The sequence below is a fragment of the Python bivittatus genome, unplaced genomic scaffold (assembly GCF_059951505.1).
Source record: "Python bivittatus isolate LINGU-HERP-01145 unplaced genomic scaffold, Pbiv_v1 ctg000570_np1212, whole genome shotgun sequence".
In the NCBI taxonomy this organism is placed as follows: domain Eukaryota; kingdom Metazoa; phylum Chordata; class Lepidosauria; order Squamata; family Pythonidae; genus Python; species Python bivittatus.
In genome coordinates, this window is record NW_028277097.1 from 10,000,001 (window position 1) to 10,014,615 (window position 14,615).

Below are 14,615 nucleotides of genomic sequence, written 5' to 3' on the forward strand. Positions count from 1 at the left end.
TACATGTATATGTGCAGTTGCGGTTTTAACATTGTGAAAATAATTGGCTCTGCCCATGGAAGATAAGTCTTAGATAAATGTATTCAAAATCTTCATATTTAAAACAGAAAAAAGTAAATCCAGACCTGCAAGTAGAAGTGAAACCTAGCATCCGGGCAAGGAAGATACAAGAAGAAAAGATGAGAAAGCAGATGCAGAAAGAAGAATATTGGAGAAGGCGTGAAGAAGAAGAACGATGGAGAATGGAAATGAGGTAGTATGCCAGCTAGCTTAATACAATTCATACTCAGTTGACCATATATTTTTTTTTTTTGATGAGTGGGTTCTTGTGGATGTTCTTGGACTGTGTTTATCTGATAAGAATCCCCTCTTTCCAAAAGAAAACTTAGTTAGGGCCCATGTGAGATAGACAGACAGACAGGGAGACAGACATTTGATATATTGTGATTTGGTTTGTATACTACAGACGCTATGAGGAAGACATGTACTGGAGGAGGATGGAAGATGAACAGCATCACTGGGATGATCGTCGTAGAATACCTGATGGAGGATATCCTCATGGGCCTCCTGGCCCTCTTGGATTACTTGGTGTTAGACCAGGAATGCCACCACAGCCACAGGGACCTGCTGTGAGTCCTCATTTACTTAAAACATTTGATACTGACTCTTTGTATAACTGGCTTGCATGTGTTTTAGGATTGTTTCTTATTGGAAGATCTTACAGCAACAAGTTATATTAATGCTTATTTTAGCAATGCTAGGTAAAAGTGTAGCTTTTGTGACACTTCAACTGTATTTTGTTCTGGTTAACTTTAATAGCCTATTGCAGCCACTTAAATTGCTTGTATCTGAGGCTGTCAGAATGCTATATACAATCCACCTTCCCTTAGGCTCTCTGAGCAGAGAGATACAGATGTTACATTTTGCCACTGCTGAGCTCCAGAACCTGGATAGCTCTTAAAGCTAATCCACTGAATATAGTCATCTAAGTGCAAAGGTCCATGAGTTCAGTTCTCAGTAGAGGGTTTGAATCCCATAGAATAAATTCTGGCTACCCACATTTAATGGAACCAGCAATGTGGTGCCTCGTGGTGAAAGTAATTGCTTGTACAGTATCTGTAACAGGTATCATGATCACTAGAAATCAATTTGTCTGGTTATAATGGCATTGTTCATTAATGAAAAATATCAGTTTTGTCTGTTTCCTTCATATATTTGCTACCACAGACTTTGAAGAGATGAAGATTTAGAATGTCAGGATTGCACAGTGCAGTTTGGCTACCAAACTTTAGCTAACTCTGAATTTATTGTGTGTGTACGCGCGTGCGTGCCTTTGAGTCAATGTTGACTCCTGGCGTCTGCCTGGACTAGTCCCTGCAGTTTTCTTGGCAAGATTTTAGAAGTGGTTTGCCATTGCCTCCTTCCTAGGGCTGGCCCAAGGTCACCCAGCTGGCTTTGTGCCTAAAGCGGGGCTAGAACTCACAGTCTCCCAGTTTCTAACCTTAACCTCTACACCAAACTTGCTCTCTCACTTTGAAATCTAATCCCTATGAAACCAGTGTATTGTAGGATATATTAAAATTGTACTGAATTTTGGTTATTATATAGCACGGTGACTCTATGATTTATTCCACAACTTCAGGAAGCTTAATTTCCTTTAAAAATTATATGACTATTAGCTTTTTTAGTGTCACATAATTTTCTATAGGCAAAAATATTAAACAATAATATTCTGGTAGTAAATTAAGAGATTACAATTCATTTTTAAGAAACTGGAGCCACCCAGAGTCACCCATTGGGGGAGATGGGCAGCATACAAATTTAATAAATAAATAAAAATGAAGATTGCTAATTTGGAAATTCCTTTGTAGCATGACTGCTATCATATTATTACATCTGAGCTCCTTTGAATTCATTGATGTCAACTTCTGATATTTATAGATTCAATTTACAAAACACACTGAATATTTAGTAACAGGCTTAGCTTCCACCAAAAAAAATCCATTCTACAGATTTTAATGTTAAGGTTTCTCTCAAGTGAAGATTAACTGCATATATATGTCCATTTTGTTTTCTTGGTAGCAATATAGAAGTGGCTTGTCATTTCCTTTGTTCCATATATTTTTCAGTATCCAAGTATCCTCAGACCTTGGATTTCCTTTTGATCTCCTATCCAGTTATCCAAGGCTAATCCTGCTTAGCTTTTCCAGGGTGAGCAAAGGTTGGCTAGGTGCTGCCACCTAAAGTTAAGCTGTACTCATAGAATATTTTAATTAGAAGAACAAAAACCTCACAGATAAGATTTGCTACCATTTAAATTGTTAGACTGAAATAACTACATCAAGAAAAATGCTGCTGTTGTTGTTACAATCACTTGAAATTTAGGCTAGTAGCTTGAAATAGTAAAACTAAACTTGATTTTCCTTTCAGTTACAGCAAGAATGACAGACCCAAAGAAAAATTAAGCTTCACACTCCTTAATTTTTTTTAAGCTGGAATCTTTGCTTATTCCAATTGTTCAGCCATATCTATGCTAATCAAACATTCTTTAACACAAAGACAGCCTCAGATTTCTTCATCTTCATATCTCTTGATTTTTAATTAATCATGAGAGCTTTGAAGCCCATTCTTTAACACCTCATTTCCTTCCCTGAGCGGAAAAGCCCAGTTCCAATATTGCCCTTGTGAGTAGTTTATGTGGAAAAGTTATGCCAACTATTTTTAATGTTCATATTTTTAAGAGTATACAAGCCTTCTTGATCTGTTCTTCTAAAGAGCGAGACAGTATTTGAAATGAATAGCAAGTATCGGAAAGAAGTAAAGCACAACTATTTGGGAAGCTAACTGAATTTAATCAATTTCTCTTTGTAGCCATTACGTCGACCAGACTCCTCTGATGACCGTTATGTAATGACCAAACATGCAGCCATCTATCCAACTGAGGAGGAACTTCAGGCAGTCCAAAAGATAGTTTCTATCACTGAGCGTGCACTGAAACTTGTATCGGATAACATGACTGATAATGAGAAAAACAAGACAAAGGAAGGAGATGATAAAAAAGAAGGCAATAAAGACAGGTCTGCTTTTTTTTTTATCATTCTTTTATATTTCCTTTTATTTTGAAACCTGCTATTACCTATGTTTGGCAAGCCAGATAGTACAAAATAGAACCATAATTTGTGCTTGGGATCACAACATTGTCCTGAATTCTCTCTTTGCTTATCCTGAGCCTATTATCAGGATTCTTGTTTACTATTAATTCCAGATCTGTGCCTAGACATTCTGGTTTCTCTGATCAGAGCACAGGTAGTTAGGACCACTTGTTCAGTGACCGTTCAAAGTTACGATGGCACTGAACGAGGGGAACTTCTGACCGGTCTGTGAAGTTACAGCTGTCACGTGATCACGATCCAGGTGCACAGTGCCCGGCTTGTGATTACGACCTCGCAGCGAGCCACAGTGATCGCGATTTCCAATGCTCCCCGCCAGCTTCCCACAAGCAAAGTCAATGGGAAGCCAGCACAAAGTTGGAAGTTGATCCCGCTCTCACGACTTTTGCACCTGCCTGCGCTCTAGAGTGGCTGCCCGCAGCACCCCCACCCCTCTGTGGCACCCACGCTCCAGAGCTTCTGCCTGCGGCACCCATGCATCCACCCACTCTCCAGAGCACCTGCCCGCAGCACCTGCCAGCCTGCTTGCCTGGGACTCCCACCTCTTATCCCTTAATGACCTGTGTAGTCCTGGGGTTGCGACAGCAACCAGGACCACGAGATTGCTGCCACTAAGCAATGTGTTCATGTGATGTCGTGCTTTACCACCACATCACTTAGTAACAGAAATTCCAGTCCCGGTTGCTATCGTAACCTGAGGGCTACATGTAACGGATCCCTCATTATATGCTAGTGGAACAAGTTTCTTGCTGGACAAACCATCAAGGATTACCTATCCTTTTCATCCTGCAGATGAAAAGCTATCTCAGCAGTGCAGTGGATTTTTGCAAGCTAAAAACAGTTTGGTGTGCTTTTCCTTGTCTAACACTTTGTCTTCAGGTTAATGTAGGGAAAGAACAATGCCAGAAATACCCACCTTGTCACGCACCTCTTTGTTGATTGGTTCCTCTTAGTTCCAAAGTTAGGCTCTCTGCATCAGAAAAAAGAAAGTATTGTTTCATACAACATATAGTTAAACCATGGAATTTACTACCATACAATGTAATGAAGTCTAGTAATTTGAATAACTTTAAAAGGGGGTTGTGGCCCACATGAAGCTTAGTCTTGAAATTCAGCAGCATGCCATTTGGAAACAAAAATGCTCTATGATATTTTTAGGCAGTTACCTGAATTGAAATAAAATACTAGTTGACAAATATTGAGGATGATAACAATTTAAGATAGATTAACATTATATTAAGTTAAACTTTAGAATTATTTTGAAACATCTGTTTTAAATTGTATTTTCTTCAGCTTTTCAAATGTCCTACTTGATGACAAAATGTGTTGTATTTGCTCTGGTATATATGGTTCTGAGCAATTTATCTTCAGTTTTAGGAAAAAATACACATGAGAACAAATTATGAGAGTACTATCTTGTGTATAAAAGCTTTCAGGCCTTTTAGCTGGATTTCTTAGAAGTATCAGACAGACCATTGCTGGAGACAGAAGATTTATTTTGAAGTTAATATTTAATGTATTCAGTAATTGGTATCTTTCTGCTTTACCCTACCATATCTCTTAATCCTGCTCACTATTTTCTGTCATGTCCAGTTTTTGAATGTGGTTCCTGGTATATCACATAGGATATGCAAAAAATGTTGCTTACTCTGATCTAGAATATAATACATACTGGATTTCTATTGCTTAATGAATACTTTCTTAGAGTAGAGTGACAATGAAAATTGGTTACACTTTGCTTCTAATGGAAGCTTAATTTTTATACAGAGCTTTGAAAGGAGTCCTACGAGTAGGAGTGTTAGCTAAAGGTTTGCTTCTTCGGGGAGACCGGAATGTCAACCTTGTCTTGCTGTGTGCTGAGAAACCAACTAAAACATTATTGAGTCGCATTGCTGAAAGTCTACCCAAGCAACTTGCCGTATGTATGGTGTTAAATTTGGTTTGTATTTTTATAAAGATTAAAGATTCTGACAGTAAATGAAATCCCTCTCGTTTATTTTAAAGCAAGTAAAAAAAGCTATTTTTCAAATAGAAATAACTACAGCACAACAATGTTATGGTTTATGTCCAGCAAGATTTGTAGTATTTGTTTGAGTAGAGGGTAGGAGTAACCCAAAGTTCTGGAAAATGGCAACTGGAAGGGTTTCTTTATTTCCTCTCAGACTGTTTTGAAATGAAAAGATGTATACTTTGGAAGAGATTTTTAACCTTAAAGTGATCATCATCTTTCCATCATACTGTAAATTGGAAGGGTCTCAAGAAGACCGGTAGCCACTTCTTGCCTAATATCTCATTTTTCCTCTCCTTTTCCTTCCATCTTCCCATTTTCAGTGCTGCCTCCAGCATTCCATAGGCTGTGGAAAAAGAGATACTTTTCTTTGTCATTTATAATTTAATATCCATGAGTATCTTATTTTTAGGTAATGCCATTTTGCTTGCAAGTCTATAAGCACATGACCACCCATGTTGGATATTAAAGAGAATTATTTATTTCATATTCTATTAACAATTATATCTTTAATTTGCTGAATATGTTTCAGTGTTTATTTGAAGCAAATGTATGATAAACCTTTAAACCAGTTTAAAACATGAGTTTATGTTTCTGCTGTAAAATCAGAGAGAGGCCAAATTAAAAAGCAAAATGTTTCTCCTGAACCATTTTGTACTTGTGGATTGGATTCTGAAGGAACCATGTGCATTATTTATATTGTTCCAATTAATTGATATTTTTTTCTTTAAAGATAGGATGCAAGACAGTTCTCACTGTAGGGAATCATATGGAGCTCATCTTTACACTGGTGGACTATTACATTTGGAATGGATTGACTTTACTACATTGAACAGATGTTAGAACAAATTATGTCACTCCAAAAGGGAGGCTGTGATAATACGCTGAAACAAACATTACAAAAAATATGAATCTTTAAAAATTGAACCCATTTATTATCAGGTTTTCTAGTCAAACTACAGGTAGTCCTCACTTACCAACCATTCGTTCAGGATGGTTGCGATAGTACTGAACAAGTGATACTTATGACCAGTCCTCAAAGTTGCTGTCGCCCGACTCCCCCCCAGTCATGTGATTGCGATCTGGGCTCTTGTTAACTGGCTCGCCCTTACAACAGTTGCAGCGCCCCACAATCACATGATCATTATTTGCGACCTTCCCTGCTGGCTACCCACAAGCAAAATGAATGAGGAAGCCAGCAGGGAAGGTTGCAAGTCACTTGGGTAAGTCTCCCCCACCTGGCAGCAGCCACTCCCGGGCCTGAAAACACTCGCATGCACTGCTGCAGCCACCCACACATCCTCCCCCACTGGATAGCAGCCAGCCCTGGGCCCAGAATTGCTTGCACATGCCGCTGCAGCCATTCGCACATCCTCCCCCCCCCTGCAGTAGCCACCCGGGACCCAAAATCACTCGCGTGCACTGCTACAACCACCCACACACCATCCCCCACCTGGCCTCAGCCAATCCCATGCCCAAAAACACTTGCACGCACCACTTACTTGCCCACTGGGCTGCTTGCAAGCCATTTGGGACTTGCAGCTTCCTTCCAGCTTCCCCACTGACTTTGGTTGTTGGAAGCCAGCAGGAAGTTGCGAGGAGGTCCTTGCTTAATGACCAGCGATTCTCACTTAACGACAGCAGTGGGGACTGCCAGGATTGGCGTTGCTAAGCAATGCGGTCACATGACATGTTTTAGTACCACATCTCTTATAGTTGGAAATTCCGATCCCCATTACCGTCGTTAAGCGAGGACTACTTGTATATATTTTACAGGATATAAATATATTATTGAATCTCTCAATTTTTTTTCTTCTTAAAAAAGTTTGATAATATTTATTTGGGCTGTAAAGTCTATGTAATTAACTAGATAATTGCCATCAGCTAAGGAATGTTGGCTGGCAGGACCCAGGAGAAGGGCCTTTTCTGCCATGGCACCCATCCTGTGAAACATCATTCCGCCTGAGATTACGTTAGCCCTGGGCCTCCTGGCGAGGCCTTAAAAACCTTATTTTGGGCCTGGGCCTGGGGCCCTGGAAGCATGATAAAGCCTGTCTCTTGGCTTTGTTGACAGTTATTTTATGAAGCTCAGCTGCCATGTATTTTTATTTATATTATGTATTCTGTTTGTTTTTATCTGTTTTATTGTAAGCTGCCCAGTCATATATACGAGATGGGTGGCTATATAAATCAAATAAATAAACTATGTGAGAGATTGTGAGGAACTTGGAAAAGGAATGGGGAAGAGCGTAGATATAAACAATTAAGAAATAGCAGGCCAGACATTTGACAGCTTATGCCATAAATCGCAATTTAGCCCAAGGTGGAAAGAAAACTGAGAAGAAACATTTTAGATCATTCAAGGACACTCTGCCTTAATGAATTTATTATAAATGAAAGTGGGAAATACTTCTTAGTTTCCAAGATTCAGTATTTTCCCCAGACTAGCATAAAAGATACCTTACTGAAATCTGTATGGTTCTTACTTTCTTGATCTTGCCCAGTTTTATGGGGCTTGACAATATAGTAAATGTATGTATATGTATATAACAGATGGATGATGATAGAGGGAACATTATCATCAGACACAACAGACTATTGTCTTCCAGCTGGGTGGTCTCCAAATATTTTCTGATTGCAACTCCAAAATACAACAACTGGAGGGCCCCAGGTTGGGGTAGTGTTTTGTACATCACAGGTGCTTGGATACTATACAGAACTTAATTCACAGTTCAAGTCAGTTTATTTTTATTTTATTTTATTTTATTATTTATAACGCCACCCAACTCAAAAGGTATGACTCTGGGCAGCATCCAGCATAAAAACAAACAATCACAGAATGAAAAAAAATAAAAATAAAGAATGCAATATATAAATATAAAACAGTGCTTCTCTGTTTTGTGAAAAAGTTTTAATATTTTCCTTCCTGTAGGTAATCAGCCCTGAGAAATATGAAATAAAATGTGCTGTACAAGAAGCAGCAATCATTTTGAATTCATGTGTGGAACCAAAAATGCAAGTGACGATAACTTTGACATCACCAGTGATTCGGGAAGAGAACATGAGGGATGGAGGTTCGAAATCTGTTAAAAGATGTTCAATTTTAATTAAGAATTCATACTATTCTAAGATTGCATTAAGTCCTGGAAGGCAACATGCTGGCATGTGATACACATTTAGATTCAATTCAGTTATGAACAACTTTTGCTAGAGTACACTTTTTTAAAATACCTACATTCTTATTTTAGATTTATTTACTGTAACTAACAACCTCAGATTTCTGGAAAATATGATTTATTTCTTTTTTTAGTTTCGTTGGAAAAATCTTCAGAAAAATAAAATGTTTTGTGGCAAGTATTACAAGCTGATCATCAAGAAATGTTCTGTAAAAGAGAAATTGCGTCAGGAAATCATACTGTGTCTCTGACTATAGATCAGTCTTGTTATCTATTATATGGTTTTGCTGTATTTAATGTCTAATTGCATAGTTGATTTTTAATTTAAAAACACTTATGACTTTGCTTGGAGCAAGGTGTGTATTTTTTTTTCCAGTTTTTTGAGGTTGATTTTTGATCTAGAGTGTCACCTGTGGAGCTCCTGGTGTTGATCAGAGTGTTTTAACTGAACAGTACACATGCAGTGTGTTTATAGTATAATATAAAGAGGTAGCTGAGATCAGTCAAAGTAGATACTGGAGCTTTGAAAAGCAGTATGGATTTATAATCTCTGCCATCCTACTGTGCCAGCAGCGTTGCTTTAGGGTCACTTCTGTTATACTTTGAAAGCTACAGATGTTTTAAAGCCAGCAAGCATGATAATTTAATGTCTGCAATGTGTTGGCTCTATATATGGGTCAGATAAAGTGAACTTTATTTTCTTTTGTCTTACATCTGCAAAATAATTGTTTTCACAGGGTTACATTATTGGCTAGGAATGTATAAAACAGAAAACACAGTTGTATTGTTGGCTATGTTAAAATTCTTGATAGGGGCCAGAGATAGGTTGCATGCATGCAGCCATAGAATGAATTCATAGCATTGTGCTTTTAAAAAGTATAATTTAAGAAAACTTAATCAAAAAGCTTCTTTGACAATATGGCTAAACATGAATGTATGTTTTAATTGAATGCTTTATATGCAATATAAGCATTACATTCAGATAGAAAAAAGTGTTGCCTAGTTGCCATGAGTTCAATTTCTTCATATTTACATACAAACATAAACACACATGGCATATAAATATTACCCCCCCCAAGTATTGTTTATGAAAAAAGTCACACTTTTTTTTTTCACTAGAGCATTTGGATTCTGGACACACTGGCTCTTTGTCTTAAAAGAAAACAAAGCTCTATTTTTATCTGATCCAGATTTGAATTACAGTTGCTATTCTAAGTTTAATTCACTTGCTGAGTATTACCTTGAAGGAAGCAAAGCTTTTATTTTGAATAATTTCCTCAAGACACTGAGCAGCTTTAAACAAATATGCAAAAAAAAAGTTTGAAATGTCTAAATGATGATATTTAAATGCAGATTTGCAATAAACAAGGCTCTATAAAGATTGTTGCTTATTTGTTGCAAAATATATATATAATACTGCAGCTAATGCTCGGTGTCTTAAAAAGGTTGATGGAATCTAGCTGGCTTTTGGGAGTTAAATTCAGGTGACAAGGAAGGCTTTGTTGGAAGAGTCCAATTTTTAGTTAATGTATTCTTGTTTGCTAAATGATATCTTTAATCCTGTGTAATCCTATTCAGTTACAAACTGAAGGGGGAGATGAAAGAAAGAGAAGGTAACACAAAACTGTTAACTATATAGGAATTTTGCTTTGCAGTTTTGTGCATTCAACAGTAAATTTTACTGAATTTGCTCTGAATATAATACTAAAAATGCTCGAAACTGCTGTGGAATGTGTTTCTTCAGCAAAGAATATTTCTGTTTTATGTTTGTTTTTTATCCTTAGCTTTGTTAGTCCCCATCCAAAGCCTTCTAGCAGAGACAATTGAATCCTGTCAGGGATTGCTACCAAGACATCGGAAGGATTTTTGACCAAGGTTTTTAAAGCTCAGTGTCACACCTGCCATATTTGAACAATGAGGGTGTTTGGTTGCATAGTCCTAGCATTTACTGTTACTTTTGTGTTGGTTTTTTTTCTTCTTGTCCTTGTCTTTCTCTCTGGAATTAAGCAGTGTTCACACTAGTGTTGAAATAGTTGACTGGGTAATACTTAATTCATATCTGGAATTGAAAGAGCATGACCTACCTGTTAACTTTTTAATAATGAAATAGTGTGGACACAGCATGTCTTACTGAAGATTAACCCCTTATATACAGAATACAGAAAAGTAATCAATTTAGAAAATAATGGCTAATGTTTTAATGTATTGATTAAGGACTAGAGTTTAAGGGGTTAATCCATTTGGAATCTTAAAACAGATGCAAAAATCCACATATAGGAAAGCTGCTTCTATGGATATCCAGCCTAGATCTCTTCCCAATTTCTATAGCTGCTTTGGCATCTTCTGATGACTCCAAGTTTCACAGTTGATTTATGGATGGATACAATTTAGCTTACGCTGAGGTCAATGGCAAAATGCTAACTAATAATAGAGCTGAATCGTATACTTTCTTTTGCTCATTAATTATATATGGGTTATTAATAAACATTATTTGTACTTAATTATAAAAAGTGGTTTGAAGTGCTAATGTTCATTTTTAAATTATTTTAAGAATAATTATTTAAGACTTCAGTGACATAGTAACTGAAGTCACTTATAAGTACAAGCTGTATGAAACAGAATAAATTACCTATTTTGACAATATTGCTACAAACCTTAAAAACATCTTACTAAATAATAATGACGACTTTGGCCTCAGTTGACTCTTTTATCCTTAAATTTCTTTTGCCTTTCACTTGAAAGTATCTATTATCTTAATGTCTTCCTTCATTTGCTTTTAAATCTCCAATTAGTGGATATCAATCTTTAATTTGTATAGAGGTAGCAAGTAAATGATAGTACATGACCCATAAATCCCATGGTAAAATATTCATGAGGATTTCCACAGACATAGCATTCCCTATAAAACTGAAATATTCTGTGCATAGATCAAGTATGACATAATTTCAAGCTTGACATTTCCTCCTGACTCATTTCTCTTCATGTCTTCATTGATGGCCAACTGTCAAGCCTGATCTGTTAATTCCTTGGCTTTACATTCTTTCCTTGGTGTGTTTTTTGAGTCTTTGATTTGCTGTTACTAGTATGTTTGCTTATATTAGGTTACATTTTAATGTTCAGTTGTGTCTTGTGGCACATTAAATGTTTATTGTAACAGCAAGCTCACTTTGGCAAAAAATAGAAATCTAGCTATCAATATTATCACTGATAAGTTGTAGTTTCAAAATCACAGTTAAAATTGATGTAATTTTATGCCCCATGTTTAGACACAATTGGCAAAAATCTTTTTAGGGTTTTGACTAGGTACAGTGTTTTTCTTTCTACATAACTTCTGGTCTTCATGGTTTGGGGTTTTTTCCCACCTTTTTCTTCTCTTAAGTCTTTCTAGTTTTCTCTTGGTATCTTTCTAGATGAAATTGGGATGGATATATATGGCATGCACCTTCATACTATAGGACCAAAACAGAGTAAGAAATATGAAAATGTACAGATGCTCCTGGCTTAAAATTTTGTACAGTACTTCACATTTCTTTCAACTCCATAAAATCAAATAACCTTGATTGTTCTATAAGTATACTTTGTCCTTGCATTAATGTGAGGTATTGTAGTACCTCTTGAGTACTTGAGAATTTTACTTTTAACTGGGACTATGTTTTAAGGTAGCATGTGGTCATTTTAAGTTGTCCCAACAAACACAGGGCACAATTCACTGGGAGGTTTTCCTGCACAAGTTTCATTAAAATGAATGGGAAGCAAATGCAAATGCCCATTCAGTTCAGTGAAGCCCGCACAGGAGAATTTCCAGATTGATTTTGCTCACAGTTTGTTGTAACTTTTACTTCATTCAAGTGGATTTTTGTGTTCCTTCTGTCTTGTGTTTCCTGTGCTGGTGCACTGTGTCCAACCATTCTTCCTTCAACATTTTAATTTTAGGGGGAAATCATTTTTCTAGTGGATGTTCTTCACAAGTAGATGAGCGTAAAAAGATAAGATTAAGAGCTAACATTTTGTTATGCTCTTGATTATTTTTCATATTGGGCTAAATGATACACAGTTTAAGGAATATTGCTGATGATAATACATTGGAGACAGGGATTTCAAAATAAATGGCATGTGTGACATGGAAGCTATTTTAAGGAACTGTCTTGCTCACCTGGTCAAACACCCATTCCTCACTGCATTTTGCCAATTCAATCCATTTTAGATGTAACTTCGGGTATGGTGAAAGACCCACCGGACGTCTTGGACAGGCAAAAATGCCTTGACGCTCTGGCTGCTCTACGCCACGCTAAGTGGTTCCAGGTTCGGAACATCATTTTACTTTCTTCTTGTAGCCTTATGAGAGAGAGTAGTGCAGTTGTTCAGTTGGATGTTAAACTACACACAAAAAAAATCCAGGTTGCCCATAGTAAATATATGTACACATATATAAAATTAAATGGCTAGAGGGGAAAAATTAATTCATCTTTGAAGATTTGTTCAGAAGAACTGTTTACTCAGTTCTTGCCAATTTGATGTCAGCTTGTTTTTCTGACCAGATAGCGAGGTTGAACATTTGACTCGCTCTCGGGGAATTGTATGTTTTGTATCTGTTATGTATTCCATAAGGCTGCAGAGTAACTTTGCTTTAAATAACAGAATGTGTGTTTAAAGCTTTGTGTTTTAGATATAAGACTTTTACTTTTTATTTCTTTAAGCTCATTAAGTGTAGGGAATGAAAGGTGAGAAACTATTTGGTTCTGTGACTTTGCGCTTCAGCAAAGGCACAAGCAAGAAACCAAACAGATTCCCATAGCCTTTCATTCTCTCTACTTGTTAGCTCTTTACTTTTGTATTTCTATTATAGGAAGGTAATTGTATTTGCTGTTACAAATAAATCCTAGGTCAAAGTGTGCAGGAATTCAAGGAATATTAGACTTGTAATATAACCTGTGCACCTTGACTTGTTAAGCTACTAACCTTGGCATAAAATGCTTCTGTAAATGGCAGCTCCTGGAATGTCTCCAAATGACTTATTTATTTTCTGTGTTTGAGCTTCCATTGAACAGTGGCATTTTAGCTTTTCTAAGAGGCCTCTTTTGCTATTGGTGCTGGGATTGATTAACTTGATTTTGTATTGCTCTCAAGGCTAGAGCTAATGGTCTGCAGTCCTGTGTCATTATCATACGTATTCTTCGTGATCTCTGTCAGCGAGTTCCCACTTGGTCTGACTTTCCAAGCTGGGTAAGTAGTATTTTAAAACCATGAGCATATTATCACAAGTGAAGTATCATTTGTACTGGTATATTTCCCTTAAAATGCATTACTTAGTCGGTTTTTCAGACTTTGTTGATTTCTTTCAGAAGCTACATTATAATAGACCTTTGATTTTACAGACCTTGATTCAGTGGACTCTGGATGCAGCAAACAAAATCTGAATTTCAAGCAATACACACTTTGCCCAATGCAAGATGAAGTTCATTATTTGGCAGATAGTTTCAACAATGCCTGTACCTTTTCTGTTCCTTGTGTACATGACTTTTCATTCACATGTAAAATCCCATTGCCATTTAACAGACATTCAGCTCTAACAGATAAACACAGCTTCCCCCATGAGTCTGTTAAATTGAGAATTCATTATTTATCTGTTACATTAACTCCTTTAATAATATATATAGATCAGCAAAATCATTATGGTTTGGCTAAAATGAAATGTTTGAGAAATGCAATCATTATAGACTAAAAGATTTTTATATTAATAGGGAACCTCTCAATAAAGATCAGATAGAGCAATAAATAGATGATAAATTACCATGGCTCTTTTGGTATCAACTCAAATCTCTTTTGGGCAATAGAAATATTAAAGCTTCAGAACATGGCCTTATATCAATTTCGAGAATTTAATACTTCACTATTTACAACAATCAAAAGGAACAATCTCTAAAATTTATAGGTTATTATTGCAATTAGAAATAGGAGATCCACCACATGGTATAAAGGAAGCTTGAGGTACTGATCTCGGTAATTCCATACAGGAGATAAATTGGCAGAAATTATGGAAATTGGGTGGATTCACCTCAGCTTCAATGTAAGAACTGCAGTAGAAGATTATACATTGCTGGCACTTGACTCCAGTCAGATTTGCACATATATATCAAAATTATATTTCCAAATGTTGGAGAGGTCCAAAAAAGGGTCATTTTTTTCATTTGTGATAGTTATGTGATAAAGCTATACCCTTTTGGCATAAAATGTTTTGGGGAGATAAGTAACATCACGAAA

General features: G+C 36.6%; 1 protein-coding gene across 2 annotated transcripts in view; it reads left to right on the forward strand.

Moving 5' to 3' along the window:
• Positions 1-14,615, forward strand: part of ZFR (zinc finger RNA binding protein) — a 53,269-nt gene that overhangs the window by 27,063 nt on the left and 11,591 nt on the right. Inside the window, exons 11-17 of one of the 2 annotated variants that reach the window (XM_088152974.1) lie at positions 108-253; positions 467-629; positions 2,872-3,077; positions 4,938-5,088; positions 8,111-8,252; positions 12,559-12,656; positions 13,482-13,577. In XM_088152974.1, the coding sequence (XP_088009100.1) occupies positions 108-253; positions 467-629; positions 2,872-3,077; positions 4,938-5,088; positions 8,111-8,252; positions 12,559-12,656; positions 13,482-13,577 (1,002 nt within the window). The remainder of the gene's footprint in view (positions 1-107; positions 254-466; positions 630-2,871; positions 3,078-4,937; positions 5,089-8,110; positions 8,253-12,558; positions 12,657-13,481; positions 13,578-14,615) is intronic. The other variant, XR_015798306.1, reaches the window with a different exon arrangement.